This window comes from Hypomesus nipponensis, chromosome 28, assembly GCF_054491055.1.
Source record: "Hypomesus nipponensis isolate SF chromosome 28, ASM5449105v1, whole genome shotgun sequence".
Lineage (NCBI taxonomy): Eukaryota > Metazoa > Chordata > Actinopteri > Osmeriformes > Osmeridae > Hypomesus > Hypomesus nipponensis.
The window spans coordinates 6,046,934-6,065,143 of record NC_140388.1 but is presented as its reverse complement, the minus strand read 5'-3'; the positions used below and the strand labels follow the sequence as shown (position 1 = coordinate 6,065,143).

The 18,210-nt window shown below is 48.5% G+C and overlaps 2 protein-coding genes across 2 annotated transcripts in view; one reads left to right on the top strand and one right to left on the bottom strand.

The window, feature by feature from the left end:
* Positions 1 to 1,701: 1,701 nt before the first annotated feature.
* coq5 (coenzyme Q5, methyltransferase) lies at positions 1,702 to 7,597 on the top strand. The gene is made up of 7 exons (XM_084695012.1): positions 1,702 to 1,915; positions 2,407 to 2,556; positions 3,325 to 3,552; positions 3,865 to 3,971; positions 4,902 to 4,990; positions 6,851 to 6,962; positions 7,181 to 7,597. Exons 1-7 carry the CDS (start codon positions 1,714 to 1,716, stop codon positions 7,280 to 7,282), a joined length of 990 nt encoding a protein of 329 aa, XP_084551138.1. The 5' UTR covers positions 1,702 to 1,713; the 3' UTR covers positions 7,283 to 7,597.
* A 332-nt stretch (positions 7,598 to 7,929) lies between these two features.
* znrf3 (zinc and ring finger 3) overlaps positions 7,930 to 18,210 on the bottom strand; it is a 54,166-nt gene continuing 43,885 nt past the window's right edge. Inside the window, exons 4-8 of the mRNA XM_084695011.1 lie at positions 17,320 to 17,451; positions 15,775 to 15,885; positions 14,774 to 14,941; positions 13,637 to 13,739; positions 7,930 to 11,545 (exon numbers count right to left, since the gene is read on the bottom strand). Of these exons, the coding sequence (XP_084551137.1) occupies positions 9,876 to 11,545; positions 13,637 to 13,739; positions 14,774 to 14,941; positions 15,775 to 15,885; positions 17,320 to 17,451 (2,184 nt within the window). The 3' untranslated portion in view covers positions 7,930 to 9,875. The remainder of the gene's footprint in view (positions 11,546 to 13,636; positions 13,740 to 14,773; positions 14,942 to 15,774; positions 15,886 to 17,319; positions 17,452 to 18,210) is intronic.

Here is an 18,210-nt window from a genome sequence, read left to right as displayed (position 1 = left end):
GATCCACCTAGTGAGGGGAGAGGGGGGCTGGGGGGGGGGGGGGTAGGGCATTGTGTGGACCCCTCCTCTTTTAGGGTCAGACAGACAACCTGCAGATTTACTGAGAGGAGTGCGAGGTCAGTGTTTCAGTGGGAACAGCATGTAAAATAACAAGGAAGGGTAGGATTCTAATGTGAAACATTCGTGTGTGGCGAGTCTGTAGCGTGCATCAAAGGGGTCTCTGTAATAGAGGACAGCACTTGTTCGAGGGTTCTCAAGGGAAACGTAACCTGAGAGGGGTAATTGAACATCTTTATCGCATTTTGAATCTGGACTAACTTACGTTTATGTCCCTGCACCCGAAGCCATAGTTAAATCTGATCATGAAACACATTCATTCAAGGCAGAAGAAAAGTGAGTCAGCCGAACGGTTCTGAAAGACAAATGGCAAACTTGTCAGTTCATTTCAGATCAGGCTCACACATTAAAGGCTGTACTCTACTGCCCCCCAGTGGTGTGACAACATCACGACAAGTCCTCATCTCACCGGAGTTAACAACCGGCCAAGATGTCCCCAACATAATAGATTACTGTTGTTGTGCAACTGAAGAACATTAAACTCACCACCCTTTGTTGTGACAAAGCAGTACTCAACAATGGGGACCCACACAGAATCAATTAAAACCAAGCAAATGATTATCAGCTGCCTTGGCTCAGAACAACAAACGACTCTCTAAGAAAGAGAGAGAGACACACACTACCCCCCCCCCCCAACCAGGCCCAGAGCATAACCTACCCTCCTCTCCCTTCCAGCCCAGCCCAGCCCAGCCCTGCCCCCTCGCCCCCTTTGCCCCTTGGCAGGCTGTTGCTGTCCATTGTCAGGTTGTAACACAAGGCCTGGGACTGTGTTGCTCTCTACGAGACATTGAGACATGGTCCACCCCCCAAACCCCCCTCCGTCTCCCCCTATGAGCCAGTGGGGCTCCACAGGGCTCCCAGTGGGACAGTCATGGCTTATCCCTCTGTCACCTTCCACACAACCAAGGCCATGAGAAAAGATAGGCTGCAAGCTTATCCCTCTAAACCAGTGCTGAGCAGCAGTTAATCCAACAATAGGGACAATGACTGTGAGTGTCTGGTTTCTATGGAGAAGAGAAAAGGTTGGGAAACAAAACCAGACACTTTCTGCTCTCAAGGAAGAGAAGTCAGAAACGGGATCCGGGTGTTATAAAAACCACACCGCATTGTGGGGGTGAATACAAACCTGTCGCTTTTCAGACCGTTTCTTTTCAGTTCATTGAGACAGAGTAGGCCATCGTCATTTTCTGAGATCTAGGTTATCAGTCTGTCGTCGGGTTACAACTCATCTTCATTAATTGTGAAATGTGTGATTCAATCAAGAAAGTGTGGGCACGTTTTCTGATTGACTTTTACTCTGTAGGTTATTATAACTCGAGACAACCATCATCTCTGTAGCCTATTCAAGCGCCTCCTATTTAGCGGGACAAGTTATCCCTTATTTCTCAGCGTGATAAATTGTTAAAAAGCGTGGGAAATACAAGGTGTTGAGTAAAAGCGTGAGAAATGGCTGAAATGCGTGAGTCTCACGGCGAATACGTGAGACTTGAGAGCACTGTGAATAAAATATGAAACTACAAAAAGGATACAATGAACTACATTAGCAGTCGCAGATATATGACGACGCGATGACGTACCATTAGGTAATACGGCAACATGGCAGCCTCCATCAGGGTGCTTGCCCGGAGGATATACCGTAATTCTCCCAGAAATATGAATACCAGCGTGGCTAGTCGGCTCTCTCGAACAATTTGTCCTTTGAAGCTTTCAGCCTGCCGCTGTTTTAGCGATGGTCACGCTGACAAAAGTACACATTTTGGTTTCGAAACAGTACCTGAGGGAGAGAAGGCGCAGAGAGGTGAGGACTGGCTCCTTCGCCCTCTGCTTGTCTCTCTTGCAGACGAAGAGATTCACGTATATCTTTACATTCATTGTACATTGTATTTGTATTTATCTATTTACTCAATTATATGTATACATTGTTCACTAGTAACTTGGCACATTTGGAGAGTGCGCATGACACGCCCACCGTTCAAGCGTGGGCCATGCTGGCATGAACAGACCATGAAACAGAGTTAATTGAAGTAGTTTGATAGCCGTTTTGGACTGTTGCCATACTAACAATTTCATGCTGTTTAGTCCTGTTAGGGAGAAGGTCAGCATGTCTATTATGATGCTGTCTCCTGTTTCTAAAATAACATGAGAATCTGCTACATTATAGATAAACAGCGTTCTAAAATAGATTAGCATCTAATGAACTTAGTGGATTTGTGTGTTGCTGATGGTGGATGGAGGATGACCAAGGTTCCACATTCTCTCTCCTGCGTGTGTGTCCATTCACATGTCCAGTGTACAAGGTGTTTGAGAGCGTTGCCCAGAAGTACGATGTGATGAATGATGCCATGAGTTTGGGGGTTCACCGCCTGTGGAAAGACATGCTTCTACACGTCATGCACCCCCAGCCTGGAACACGCCTGCTGGACGTCGCCGGGGGAACCGGTAGGAAAGATGATGATGATGATGATGATGATGTTGAAAGCAGAGATGAGGATGCTGGCAAATCCATGATGGTGATGATAGATGATGATAGTAGTTATGATGGTGAGGCTGATGATGCTAGTGGTCATGATGGTGAGGATGATGATGCTAGCAACCATGATGGTGAGGATGATGATGCTAACAACTATGATGATGAGGATAATAATGCTAGTGGTCATGATGGTGAGGATGATGATGCTAGCAACCATGATGGTGAGGATGATGATGCTAGTGGTCATGATGGTGAGGATGACGATGCTAATGGTCATGATGGTGAGGATGATGATGCTAATGGTGAGGACGATGATGCTAGCGGCCGTGATGGTGAGGACGATGATGCTAGTGGTCATGATGGTGAAGATGATGATGCTAGTGGTCGTGATGGTGAGGATGATGATGCTAGTGGTCTTGATGGTGAGGATGATGATGCTAGTGGTCATGATGGTGAGGACGATGATGCTAGTGGTCATGATGGTGAGGACGATGATGCTAGTGGTCATGATGGTGAGGACGATGATGCTAGTGGTCATGATGGTGAGGACGATGATGCTAATGGTCATGATGGTGAGGATGATGATGCTAGTGTTCATGATGGTGAGGATGATGATGCTAGTGGTCGTGATGGTGAGGATGATGATGCTAGTGGTCATGATGGTGAGGACGATGATGCTAGCAGCCGTGAGGATGACGATGAGTGAATCCTTGACTGATGAAGCGTTGTCCCTCCAGGTGACATCTCCTTCCGTTTCCTGGAGTACATTCGCTCCCAGCAGGAGCGCCAGCAGCGCCGCCAGATCCGCAGCCTCCAGACGCCGTCATGGCAACACATCTCTGAGAACTACGCCTCAGCAGACAAGGGGGCGGGGCCCCAGGAGTCATGTGCCGTGGTGTGTGACATCAACAAGGAGATGCTAAGGGTGGGCAAGGAGAAGGCGGAGAACCTGGGCATCGTCACCGGTAACTGTTTACCTGGCACACACACAACTGTTTAGCTGGCTTTGTCTGTAACGCACACACACACACACACACACACACATACATACATACATACACAACTATTTCGCTGGCTGTGTCTGTAACACACACACACATACGCAACTTTTAAACTAGCCGTATCTATATATACACAGCTGTTTAGCTGGCTATGTCTGTATTCTCATGCACACATGCAAAATTGTTTAGCTGGCTGTATCTAAACAGACCTGACACACACCAGCCCTTGTTTAGTGTAGATGTAGAAACATATTACGGTGTGTGTGTGTGTGTCAGGTCTGTCCTGGGTGGTGGGGGACGCTGAGGAGCTTCCGTTTGACGATGACCAGTTTGACGTTTACTCCATCGCCTTCGGCATCCGCAACGTCACACACATGGAACAGGTGAGGTTCCTCTCAGTCACATGGAACCAGTGAGGTTCCTCTCAGTCACATGGAACAGGTGAGGTTCCTCTCAGTCACATGGAACCGGTGAGGTTCCTCTCAGTCACATGGAACAGGTGAGGTTTCTCTCAGTCACATGGAACCAGTGAGGTTCCTCTCAGTCACATGGAACCGGTGAGGTTCCTCTCATTCACATGGATCAGGTGAGGTTCTTCTCAGTCACATGGAACCGGTGAGGTTCTTCTCAGTCACATGGAACCGGTGAGGTTCCTCTCACATGGAACCGGTGAGGTTCCTCTCACATGGAAGAGGAGAGGTTCCTCACACACACAAAAGATCAGTCCATAAACGTTCAGAACATATTGTATTAACAACTGCAAACCTTAACCATCCGTCTCATGTCAATTTGTCCCAATAACTTTTCATACTGGGTTCTTGTGTTCATGTCCGATGCTTTATGCCAGGGTTTTTTAACTTGGGGTCGGGCCTCCTGGTGGTCCGCGGCGGCATTGCAGGGGGTCCGCGACACGAGCCTATGTTGATCAGTCCACCATTGATTTTATTTATATTTTTGTTCAGAATCTGACATACACATATTAAAATTTTTCAGATTCCATGTATATTGTTTGAGCTTTTTAAGTAGATATATCTAGATTTGTTTGAGGTTTTTAAATGAAAGCAACATGGAAAACCAAATGTTAAAACTTCCTTCTATCCACATGCACGCACACACACACACACACGTAGACGCGCGCAGGCACATCAGTGGATTACTTTCTAGTAAGGATGGTGGTCCCTGGGACAAATCCAGTTGAAAACCCCTGCTTTATGCTACTAGTGTCTTTGTGATGTATAGATTTCTTTTTCTTTTTACCCTGTGTGTATTTGTGATGCGTTGTTAATAACGTTTTTATCCTGTGTTTCATTCAGGCTCTTCAAGAGGCACTCCGGGTCCTAAAGCCTGGAGGCCGATTCATGTGTCTGGAGTTCAGCAAAGTTACCAACCCAGTACTGGCAAAGTGTGTATGAACTCTTTCTCTCACACACGACACCATGTGACAGCCTGACAATGATGTTAGGTGTGTTTGACTTCATGCGGCGCCGACAGCCGGCTGTGCTGACAGCCGGCTGCAGCTGGCTTACTTGAAGCAGTGAATGCTGCTTAGACTTTTTCGACCGACTTGAGATGTCGCTGAGGCTAGGTCACTGTGACGTATCCATCAAAGTACCGTGAGAGCGATCCGAGAACTGCGGCTGGGTCAGCCAGCGCATCGTCTCCAGAGCAACTGCACAGACTCAGAGCTGTTTTATGATTGGCCAGACTTGCACACAACAACTTTTTTTGTATTTTTTCTGACACCTTCAGTTTCGCTAATGCTAAAATCCGGACCAAACAGTACAATTGAATAAAATAGTTGCCTTTACTGATACAATGCCATAGCCTACTAAAAACAGTTTTTAATTTTATAGTTCGCCTCTTCACTAACGGAAAGACTACGTTTAGTTGAGTTCTGGTTGTATTACCAATCTGCAGATTGGAGAGAGAGTTTAACACAGTCCGAGACATAAAATCACCAATTTTAATGCACTGGTTTGTGCCAGTTTTAACGCTAAAACAATTAAATTTGCAACCATGCAGTTTGTCAGCGATAAAGTAAACAGCACAGTTCTTCACAGCTCGATTAATTTGAATAATTTGCCTAATTTTAAAAAGTGCAATGTTAATGATTGATCCCAAACACACTAAATAATGTAAATACATTCTATAAGTAGTAGGCTAAGTTTTATCTAAACTCATATGTCCGAGGAAAACGCAGCAAACCACGGGAAGCTTTGTCTGTAACGCGCTCTCTCAGATCGGTGCATCCAGGCACAGCCAGCTGCAGACGATGTCGAACACACCTATTGACTTTAAGGAAAATCCAATAGTTACGTTCCTCCCAATGAAAATAGCTTGCTGGCCCTTTAAGGTCTAATTAATAACTGGGTTCAGGTGTGCAAACCATAGGACAACAGTGTTTGATGGTTTCTCTCTACTGTGAGCATGGTAGTCTAACCAAGAATAACTTAAGGATCAACATAGTGTTTTCCCATGGATTACAAATACAGGATGCCTGCACACTGGATTATGAATACAGAGAACCTTTAAATTGGAGTTTGTGCTTCTGTGCCGTGAGCTGAGGGGGATGTCATCATCTGCATGACCAAGGGACAGGTAGACTGAACTGCCCAATGGTATCTTAAGTTCTTTTCCTCGTGAGTTATGTGTTCTTTATAAAATGAACCTTTAATTGAGTGTTCAGAGAAATGAAAACAAGGAGACAACAGCGAAAGGGCTTCTGTTTGACTATCTTTGGACTAGGACTTGCCTTTGATATCTGACCCCGTTATGAACTCTTACGACCATTTAACGATATGCCTGCTGTAAATATATTGGTTATGGTTATCTCAGATAATGCAAGTAGTGGGTAAATTCACTGGTATAGTGTCATGTTGCTGCCCCTGTAGTCATGTTGGTTGTCATTAGTCCTTGTGTAGGGGTGGAAAATCGGACTGACATGAGACCAAAGTAACAGAACATCTGTACTCTGGTAGGCCCTACCTATCTGGCACCTCTTAATGTCAGTCAAGCCAAAACAGTTGCAAACTTGACATTGTAGCAGTTTTAATACCAAATTTACAAGTTCTCCTGTGCAGAAAGCAAGCAAGGTAGTTGTAACGCAGTATTAAGACTTCCACTCATCGTGATGTAGATTATATGACCTGTTCATACACACACATCCAAACTAAGCAGCATCATACGAATAGTGGTTAGGGTACCCCTAACCTTAACCCCTAACCCTCTCTCTTTCCACCCCACCCCCCTCCTCTCTCCATAGGCTGTATGATGCTTATAGTTTCCAGATGATTCCAGTGTTGGGGGAGGTGATCGCTGGGGACTGGAAGTCCTACCAGTATCTGGTGGAGAGCATCCGCAAGTTCCCAGACCAGGTGACACCCAGCACACAGCAACGGACATGGCCTCACTTCCAGTCCATTCACTCATGCGTGTTATTGACGGATGATTATTGATTGGCTCCAGTGTCAGCATGTGACCAGGCTTTCTTCACCCCGGGATATTGTTCTTCTGTCTTCCTGAGGCTGACGTTGTTACTCAGCACAGGATGTTCCTGTGTGCTTTTCCTAAACCTCTCCATCGCACACTGCAGGAGACCTTCAAAGGCATGATGGAGGACGCTGGTTTCTACTGTGTCCGGTACTACAACCTGACAGGAGGGGTGGTGGCCCTCCACTCGGGCTTCAAACTGTGAGCTGCTCATCCAACAAACGGCTCTGGTCTATGGGCTCTCCTCCCCCCAGCCTCTGCGAATCTACAGCGTTCAACAGCTGAACTGTCACTGCTGATGGCAAGGAAACGTTTCCCAGTGAGCTGTGTTTGTCTGGAGAATGACTGTCTTTACTTTCTAGGAGTGTTTTTGTACTATGGATGACGTTCGAGTTGTTCGGTTTGACTTCTGTGGATGGACACTGACAATAGAGGTGGCGCTGTCGTCATGGTAACAGCACAACAGCTGTTCATGAATCCCAAAAGGTGTATTATAAATAAACATGCATTCAAAGTCAAATTCGCAGTGTATTTTGCTATCAAATCAACTTTACATGCTTGGAAAAGGACACTGTCTCACCTGTTGCGTTTCATTTCCAGAGGTAAACGCACAGTATTGTGTGCTAATGCGCCATCTAGTGTTCAAACTTAGTCAATACAGGTTCTGCCTCTTGGAGTGTCTGTGACGTTACGGTGAGATGTCTGCTGTCGCGTGTTGGCCAAGAAAAAAAAGAGGAAGGTATGTGAGCGCCTCACCTCACTCTCTTCACTTTGAAGGGTTAAAATATAGAGAAGGAAGAGACCACAACATTTACTTGAATAAAACTGTATATTTTACAGATCTTTGTACATTTTAATTACAAAACTGTACTGATACTAAAGTTTTAAAATCAGTTTTTGGTCAGAGAATATTTAATTGTCTCGTGTGCAATTATCATGTATTTACAAACGTCTCATGTTAGTGATTTCTCAAAAGGCAACCAAAAAAAAAAAAAAAGAAAAGTTCATCCACTCTGAACATAAGACATGGCTTAAAGATAAATATATTAGTAAATAAATATTCAGAGAACTTATTTCCATTTATGAAATGTGCTTCTATACACATACAGAAATATACACAGATTTCTAGCCTGGTAATGGTGACGGAGAAAATAATTATATTCTTAAAAAATTAAAAAATATTAATTTTTTGTACACATTTTCTGTTTATACAATCTTAAGTGCTACAAACAATAAAAAAATTAAATAGTGACTCAAGTACCCCAAAATGTTATATTTGCAGTACACGTCTCTATGCAAAGGCAAAAGTTAGATTCTCACCGTCACTGATTACAGCACTGGGTTAAGATATAAATAGTTATTACTGAGCGATGGCCTCTGGGTAGAATGCGTACATTTCATAGAAACATATAGAGCAGTCTGTAGAGCAAACAGACAGGCATGGATGACCAAACTGTGACACTGTGAGCCTGTATGCCTTCTGCGATTATATAGAAAAAAATCTGATATTTAATGTATTGAATTGAACTGCATTTTGTGTGTGTAAAAAAAAAAAAAAAAAAAAAAAAAACCTTAAAAGAACAGTTGTAGCACAAAGTGTCCCTTGTGGATTTCAAAGTTTACAACGGCTATCCTCAGTCCTTTTGAGACATGCAGCCCTCGCAGAAGCGGCTCCCTACGAGCCGGTCAGGGCGGGTACATGGACCTTCTAAACTACAAGTACAGCAGGGTTTGACGTCTACTCATCTCTTTCTTTCGGTTCTCTAAATATTACTCTGTCGTTTTGGTCTTCTCTCCAAACCGAAGTGACATGGATGTCTCAGAGCTTGTCTGAGGACTTATCGGCTACCCATAAGGCTTGATCTGGCACGTTTTCTAAAACGGCCACAGAACTTAGAAATACATGAATTCTGTATTGAATGCAAACTTTGAATTCTGTTAGCTCAATATATATATATATTGGCAGTGTTCTAAACATTGTGCTGCTTCACAAGATATGAAAACAGACAAACTGGGTAAAGTGTAGCTTAATCTGTGACTCTGGCTCCCCTTTGACTTCCTCATCCAAAAAAAAGGAAAAAACACGTCTTCTTGTTTTGGTATATTTCTGTTGAATTTTTACATCTGAGTTGGTGGTTTGTTGAAGCTTCATATAGGCAACTGTGCATTCATGTACATACATAGGCATCTGTATGCATATACAAATAAGTTTGTGTGACAACAAATTAACAGCGTCAGTTTGAAACAAAGGAGAGAATTCTCAAGTCTCGCACAAAATGTAGTCCACTTCACCCCAACTTGAGCATACCAAGTTGGCAAAAAAAAAGAAAAGAATCTCACAAACTGGCCCTCTTGCAACTGGCCCCATTTCAGTTGTTTGTGGAGCCGGCCTGGTGAAGCCACTCCCAAGATCCCAGGCAGTGGCCTGGTCCAGGCCCCGGACCCCAGACTGAGGTGTGGTCGGGACCCCAGACAGTGGCAGGCACTTCCAGTTCCCTTACCTACCCCTACCAGGACGACCTTCAGTCTCGCCCCCTAGTGGCAGGAGAGGAGCAGATCCTGTAGTGGCCACAGGAACAAACGACACCACACCCAGACACGGCAGACTCTATTGTAGAAGTCCACACCTTCTAATCTGGTAACATTCAGCGCTCATAGAGCTAGAGCAGAGACAAGGCAACTGAGGGTTTTCATTCGCTGGCTGGCTGACTGGTGAGTCACCAGAAGGGTATGGTTCTATTCCCGGTTCCTCGGGTAGAACTTCATACCTCATGACGTTCCTCTGGAATTGCTCTGTTTCACGATGCATCGTGGGTAGCGGAGCACTGCGGGTGAAACAGAGCCCTCGTTTCTTCTTCCTGGGCGTGGCTGTGACCCCTGAACTGTCCTGACATAAAGTACCCTTTGCCTGCCTCCTGTCGCTCCCCTGTTCGCCCCTCCCCTTCCCCTGCGACGCCGGCAGCCAAAAGGCTGCTCTCAGTCTCCGCCCCCAGGCCCAACTCGCAGTCTGTGTCCTCGGGGATGATGGGTATTCTCTGGCTGAGCTCGCAGCAGCCTTGTCCGGAGCAGGCGTCCGAGTCCGTGTGCGCGTAGTGCACGTTCACGGCGTAGTCCTCGCCATAGCGCCCCCCGGTGGCTCGGTGGGCCTTCATCTCCTGGTAGAAACAACAGGGCAGGGCCTCGTAGGACAACGGTTCCGACGGCTCGCACATGTGCTCGGGAGCGTAAAAGTTTGGGGAGGTGGAGCCCTGAAACTCCGCCCCCCTGTGACAGCGCCCCGAAGCGAGAGGCCCCGCCCTGTCCGGGTCCTGGCACTCCAGGTTCGGGGGGAGCACCTCGAAGCAGCAGCTACACGTCGCCGCCCCCAGCTCCCCCCCCACCCCCACTGCCTCCTCCTGCCCCACCTTCCCCCTGTCTGCTCCCGCGCCCTCTAGTGGTCCGGATGAGGTAGTGCTAGCGCAGCAGGCCTCCCTGCTCGGCTCCAAGGGTGGGGCGCCACTGTATGGGGGCTCCCCAGAGAGGGGGGGGTGGGGAGGAGAGGGCTGGGGGTGCTCGTGTCCCGACGGGGCCGGGGTGAGCGAGTCGTCCCCGCCGCCGGAAGCCCGACACGGGCTCTTGCTGCGGTAGACGTAGGGGTCGTAGTCGCTGCTCAGGGAGCTCCGAAAGGTGGAACAGCTTCCGTACACGCCCTGGTTGCTGACCTCGGTGCAGTCCAGCATGGAGTCGCTGGAGGAGCAGTGGCACTGACCGGAGCTGCTGCTGCTGCTGTCGCTGCCCGGACAGTCGGCGAGGTAACCGCTGCACACCGACCGGTGTCCGTGGTAACAGCCCAGACCCGAGGTGCTGCCGGCGTCCCCCAGGCGCGAGCTGGAGGCGGGCGCCATGTGGACCACGGTGGGGTACAGGAGCCCCTGCTGGAAGGCTCTGCCGTGGTGGCCCTTGTGGGGCCCACCGCTAGCCCCCAGGGGCCCCCCCGCGGTCGAGGCCGCGGCCCCCTCTGCCTGCTGGGGGAAGGTCAGCCCCTGGAAGTAGTAGTGCTGGTACATGGTCTCGTACTGCGAGAAGCAGCCGCCCCGCGAGAAGCTACGGCCGTGGAACTTGGGCCTCTTGAAGGCGGCGTGGTGGGGGGGCGCCTGGGCCGGGTAGGCGGGGGGGCCGCGGTGCTCCAGGCTGCAGTGGTGCGGGTTGAGGGAGTGGTCCAGGTGCAGGGTGGGGTGGTAGCCACGCAGGAAGGCGGAGGTGGCCCGGGCGGGGTAGAGGCCAGGGGGGTCTGGGTGCTGGTCCATGGTCAGCAGGGTGATGGGGTTGCCGTGGGGGTCCATGCTGGTGCGGGTGGGGTAGGCGGTCACCTGGCCGGCGCGGTGGACCCTGCCGGGGTAGTGGACGGGCAGGACCACCCTCTGCTGACGGCTGTGCAGCGGACTGACTGGTTCCATACACACCGGGCCTGGTGGACCCTTCTTTTGCTCTGGGGAGGGGGATGGCAGAGAGAGAGAGAGGGGGAAGGGGTAGAGTGACAAGATAGAGAGGATGGAGGGGGGGGGGGCCAGAGATTGATAAGGATGTTCTATGAAAACAAACTGAGCCCACTCCTCCCCTAGAGAGCAGGGGGATGTTCCATCCCAAGCTGTGCTTGCACGAAAAAAGCCTGTCTCAGGGAAGTGCTACTTGGACTTAAGCCTCATGTCTTTCCACTACCATTCCGTGCCACTAACAGGCAACGCTAATTCAAGCTAGACCTCAATAAGCTTAGATTGGGCGCGCACACAGAGAACAGAAGCAGCCCAGACCAGGCGATCGTCCAAAAGAAGTTAAGTCGCCAAAAGCAGAGGGTAACCCAGCAGGGCAGTGTTGCCTACATTTAGACATTTAGCAGACGCTCTTATCCAGAGCGAATTACAATAAGTACAGGGACATTCCCTCCGAGGCAAGTAGGGAGAAGTGCCTTGCCCAAGGATACACCGTCATTTTTCACTGCTGGGAATCGAACCGGCAACCTTCTGATTACTTGCCCGATTCCCTAACCGCTCAGCCACCTGACTCAGCAGCATGACTGGATTTTTGAGTTTTGGGGAGTTATCCCCAAAAAAGGGCAATGTTGCCGCAATTAACAGGGCGAGGGAGACGACTTGGCAAAACATTGCTGACCGTTTAAAAGCGTAAATTGTAGGCCTACCTAGGCAATAATTAATGCATTTATTGATAATTAGCGTAATTTGTTGAGGTGTCTGAAACCATCAGTAATCACCGACAGTAATCACTGGCCTATATTCTCAGGAAGGTTGATAATAGCCCAAAAGAAAGAATGTGGCAGCAAGTGAAAATTACATTTGGATGTACGCAAAATTACATTAAAATAACTTTGCACACACATTTTTTAACTGATGGGCTAAATGCTGAGCTTTAAAATAAAAAGGGAAAGTGACCGTGAATAAAATAGACTGAATTCAGTATTTTTGCACAGATCGAGCACAGACTTCCATCTCAGGTCAGAAGGTGACCCAAAGTATGGCAAACTTGACTTGGCATGACTAAAAATATATAATTTGATCTATTACATGTACCAAATCCAATTATTAGGATTCTGCCTGACAGTATATGTATACCTGTACATTTAGGCTTTACATATGTAGGCTACTTTAAATCAAAAAAAAAAAAAAAAGTGTCCTTGATTCTATTTCAAAATGACCTGGATAATATTCAGGTACCACTTTGGAGCAAACTATACCCTTCTTATTTACTGGCATACAGTTGCATTTGCAAAACCTTTCTGAGTCGCCAACCCTGTACAAGAATGTCCCACATGCAAAGAAACACAGAGATGCAGACAGACTGAACAGTGGTTAAGGCTTGGCTGCATTGGGTTTGCTTTCTTATGTGTGGTTCCAGCAGACTGCATACTCTACTACTCTCCTTTCTACTAAGGACGGTAGGCTACTATTATGTGTTTTTGCCATCCTTAAGAGTTGCTAAAGTGTTTTTATTTTTAAGTGTTATAGTTTTTAAGAATGACTGTCTAGATAAACTATGCAGGGCCTGCTGAACCTATACCTCTTCCACAGATACTGGTCAGGGAAGCATTACTTCTGTCTCTGAAGACCGTTGGGGCTGGTGGGATGAACGCTCTCTGTATGATCAGAGCACCTGCATCCACCACAGTGTTGTCGAAGAACGGACACGGCCACAATTGGTCGTAACTTCTCTAGATGCACTGCCTAGTTTAGGACTACTGTCAATTAACCAAAGGCTTTTGAAAACAGTTAAAGTGACATGATTTCTTAACTTGTTTATTTAAAACAAATTTGGGGGGAGATATAGTAAACACGCAAATTAATTAACGACATTGTGAGAAAAAAAAAAAGTTTGCACTTATGTTTCCGAGGGAACTGTCTTTAAAGACATTTCCACAACACAGCTAAATTCAGCTCAACTTTTAGCTTGACACGAAGCAGGCTAGTTCACAGGTATAATTTACCTTGGTTAATTAGCTAGGACTTGTTGAAGGAACACCACCCCCCACCCCCCCAGGACAGAACCAGCGCCAGGGAGACTAACTCACCGATGATGTTGTGTCTGCAGTGGGGACAGGTGTGGTGCTGCAGCAGCCATGGGTCCACACACTTCTTATGGAACCTGTGAGCACAGGGGATGACCCTCAGCTCCTGTGGAGGGGGCAGAGCAACAAGGTCAGGTCAACTCCAAGGTCACGCAGTGCAGGCACATGTCCAGCAGATGGCAGCAGAGAATCAAAAGACAGGTGTTGGCGAGCCAGACGGGGAACGATTGTGCCTTTCTTCACTATCCAACAACCACCCTCACTTAGCCCCCAATAGGACAGGGTCCTGGACACATCCCTAGCCCTGACCCCTGGAAGGTCACATAGGCCAGGTAGACCGACTTTGAGATTATCGTCCAGAATTCCAGCCTGGAAACTCAATGACAGTTTGGATTCCTGACACTGACCTCGTTTTACATCCTGCGCTCTCTTTCCATTTCTCTTTCTCATGCCTCCTGTCCTCCCCCCCTCCTCTCCCTTATTCTCTCCCTCCTTCTCTGGAGTGACTCATGCATCCAGGCGGTTTGTGCCCACGATCTATTGTTGCTGGCCTCTCTGCTGAGTCAAACCATCCTTTGATGCCATACAGTCTTCGGAATGGCCGTTTCCTGTAATCATCCACTTCTTCATCAAGACAACAAACCAACCACAACAATAAACCACCCCACCCCCCCAGAACAACACGCCTGAGGCAGACTGGAGCTTCTCCCTTGATCAGTCCCTCTGACAGGAAGTCCCCACAGAACCACATCAAGGGGACACATTTCCACAATGACCGGCCGGGACTCCAGACGAGCGCCGGTTGAAAAAAAAAAAAAACTAAACAGGAAAGTCTAACCCTGAAACCCCACGCACGCGGACCGAGCCTCATCAGCTCGGTTGCAGCGAAAACAGTCGCCAGGAGCACCGCAGGAAGAGAGGGAGCGGAACGAAGAGGAGAGGAAGAGGAACACCAGTCTAGTCCCCCCTCCCCTGTCCCCCCCCCCCCCATGGCTCAGACGACAACCCTGGATACGGGTCCCTTCCCCCTGCAAGCCTGAGTCCGCCACACCCACCCCACTCACAGCTTATCCACCCCCTGGACTAGGAGTCTATCCTCCGCGGGGTTGGGACAGGCGAGTGCAGAGGCCGGGCCCTTACCTCTCCGTCCAGGTACTTCTCCAGGCAGATGGCGCAGTCGGAGGTGGAGCTGCTGCTCAGCGAATCGGACGCCCCGCAGTTGCTCTCGCGCTGGCCCTTCATCTTGGCCTTGAACTTCCTGGTCTCCATCTTCTCCAGGGCCTGCACCGCCATCCTGTTCATAGAGCTCTGCGGAGAGGAGGAGGAGGAGCAGAACAGGAGGAGAGGAGGAGGAGCAGAACAGGAGGAGAGGAGGAGGAGCAGAACAGGAGGAGAGGAGGAGGAGCAGAACAGGAGGAGAGGAGGAGAACAGGAGGAGAGGAGGAGGAGGAGGAGGAGCAGAACAGGAGGAGAGGAGGAGGAGGAGAACAGGAGGAGAGGAGGAGGAGGAGCAGAACAGGAGGAGAGGAGGAGGAGGAGAACAGGAGGAGAGGAGGAGCAGAACAGGAGGAGAGGAGGAGGAGCCGAACAGGAGGAGAGGAGGAGAACAGGAGGAGAGGAGGAGGAGGAGCAGAACAGGAGGAGAGGAGGAGGAGCCGAACAGGAGGAGAGGAGGAGAACAGGAGGAGAGGAGGAGGAGGAGCAGAACAGGAGGAGAGGAGGAGGAGGAGAACAGGAGGAGAGGAGGAGGAGGAGGAGCAGAACAGGAGGCGAGGAGAGGAGGAGGAGCAGAACAAGAGGAGAGGAGGAGGAGCAGAACAGGAGGAGAGGAGGAGGAGTAGCAGAACAGGAGGAGAGGAGGAGAACAGGAGGAGAGGAGGTGAAGAACAGAAGGGGAGGGGAGGAGAAAGTGTAGAACAGAAGGGTGGAGGGGAGAGGAGGAGACAGTGGAAGGGCGGAGGGTCAGTCTGGGGAGTGATGTACAGACGTCGAGTAGTGACGTGTGGAAGCCTGTGGATGAGGACTAGGATTCCACGTACAACTAGAGATGGAGTCATTTCAAGGGAAATGAGAGCGAGAGTCCGTGAAAGTGAATGAAAGAGTGAGTGAGTGACAGCGTGTGCCCATGTGAAGGCACTGACCTGGCTCCGCCTCTGCTTCAGCTTGATCTTGATGAGCAGGATGAGACAGACCAGAGACACCACCACGAAGAAGGCCAGAAAGATCCCCATGTCAAAGTACTCTGTGGGCTGCTGTAGGGGTGGGACAGGCTGGGTCAACACCAACTCTTCCAGCACAAGAACACATTCACACACACACACTTGTACACACCCCTTTACAGTAAAATACCCTACAACAGGGGTCCCCCATTCCAAAACTACGGCCGGCGGGCCGAATACGGCCGCCCACGCATTTGGACCGGCCCTCTGAACTATGGCAGAGATTGTTTTTTTAAAACATTTTTATTTTTAAAACATAAAAAATACAATGAAAAAAAAAAAAAAAAATCCGTTCACACTGATTAATATGCATACGTAAGTAACTGTTTTGATTTCAATAGCAATTCATATGAAAAAAGGTCATTAAGATAGTAATAATGCTCTTTTAATAGGCTCTATTATACATATCAAGGGTTATAATAACCCTTGATATGTATGGATGTATGGTGCATTTAAGCAATAAGCCCCAAGAGGCCATGTTTTGTGCTGATTTTAGAACAGGTAATGGGGTTCTGGCACTCTGCTTTGCGTCGTGCCTAACAACTCCCCTTACCTGTTCTAAAATCAGCGCAAAACACGGCCTCTTGGGGCTTATTGCTTTTCTAAAACTGTAACTACATATATTTGATATGGTTTCATAAATAAAAACAATTAGAAACAAAACAGTTTAATAATAAACCATCATTCTTCCGCCACTACAAAGTATAGTTCCTACATAAATCGTTGCCACGCAACAGCCAGATGGACACCTTTGCCGTGTGATGCGCAGTAATATGGAATGATAAAGACTGTTATGAGCAGGGGCGTAGCTACGTGGTGGCCAGGGGGGGCCACGGCCACCATTGGTCAGAGAATGACCCCCCTGCCGCCTTTTTTTTTTATCCCTCCTGAACTGAAACGGTATAAGGCTGAAATAAATGCATTTGTATTTTTTTAATAAAGTCATCTTATATTGTCACTTACGCTACAAGCCTCATATTCGCAACATGTTGGGCCACACCCCCATCAACAGCGCAAGAGGCAAACCAACGTACCTGCATTCTGACAGCGCTTCAATGGAGACTAGCAGCTAACCACTGGATACCGTTAGAAAACTGCTCTGAGTGATGCAGTTTGTGAGTTTTAAATGTTTAGTTTTTGACAATCAAGTGCCACCCCAAATAAAAGACTTGCCAGAGCTAGCCCCCCCCAAAATAATGTCCTGGCTACGCCCCTGGTTATGAGGACAACCTGTAAGGTTACGCTGGATTTTACGACGGCATGGAACGTGATATAGCCAATCACAATCAAGGACCATCTGGCTGTTGCATGGCCCCTTACCTGTTCTAAAATCAGCGCAGAACACGGCCTCTTGGGGCTTATTGCTTCAATATACATCATGCATGCATGCTTTGTACAAAAAATATATTTCACAAGTGGCGTTCCACAACGCACAGCACTATACACGCGTTTGGTGCGGGCCCTTACCCTTGGTGGGCGGTGCTGTATGCGGGCGCGGGCCACCTTCTGCTTGTTGACGATGTTCATCAGCTTGACGGCGTCTGCTCCTTTCACATAGACCACCGGCCTCTTCAGAGGGTCCTCTCCTATCTGGTTCAACTGGGGGGGGGGGGCCAAGGAGTGGAGAAGATGAGCATGCCTTGCACGTGCACAGTTAGTCAACACAACACCGGTCTGCTCGAATCTCTGTAGTGATCCGATGAATAAATAAGTGTGGCTCTCTCATGTCACACTAAGGGAATCCATCATGGGCTGGACAAAAGGACAAGGGGTCACTGTCTACATACGGTACAGTCTGTCTATTGTATGTTCCGTTTTGGGATTGGTTGACAGAAGACAGGCTCCTCCTCCTCAGTACTGTCATTTGGAAACACCATGGTAGAAATGGCAGGATATTCACTGATTCAGCTCTCCCATTGTCATGTTCCTATGAAATGCACTGCTCACTGACACATTTCTCGCTGGGCCCTCGTCTCTGTTACTGTGGTAATGCGATTTGGGCTAGCTGTGCTAGTGTAGCTAGCTGTGCTAATGCTATTTGGGGTGGCTGTGCTTGTGCAGCGAGCTGTGCAAGTGCTCACTGGTCAAGCTGTGCTAGTGCTAATGCGGCTGGACGTGCTAGCCAGTTGGGCTGGCTGTGATAGTGCTAGTTGGACTAGCTGCGCTAGTGCTAGTTGGGCTAGCTGTGCGTTCTCCTTTGTTGATGATAGACTACTTGTAGCCTTGTGGGTGGCGTCTCTGCTGGGAAATCCAGACGCCAGCAAAACCTTTCATGTGGTCCGCCGCACTCCGTTTTATCTCTCCGCTCCTCTCCACCCAGAGGCTGGGGAGGAGGAGAAGCAGGAGGAGGAGGAGCAG

Excerpts from the sequence above, each read along its gene's own strand:
- coq5 (XM_084695012.1), top strand. The coding sequence starts at position 1,714 with ATGGCAGCCTCCATCAGGGTGCTTGCCCGGAGGATATACCGTAATTCT. Across the intron at positions 1,916-2,406 it reads GGGAGAGAAGGCGCAGAGAG|TGTACAAGGTGTTTGAGAGC; the intron begins GTGAGGACTGGC and ends TCACATGTCCAG. Across the intron at positions 6,963-7,180 it reads TCCGCAAGTTCCCAGACCAG|GAGACCTTCAAAGGCATGAT; the intron begins GTGACACCCAGC and ends CGCACACTGCAG.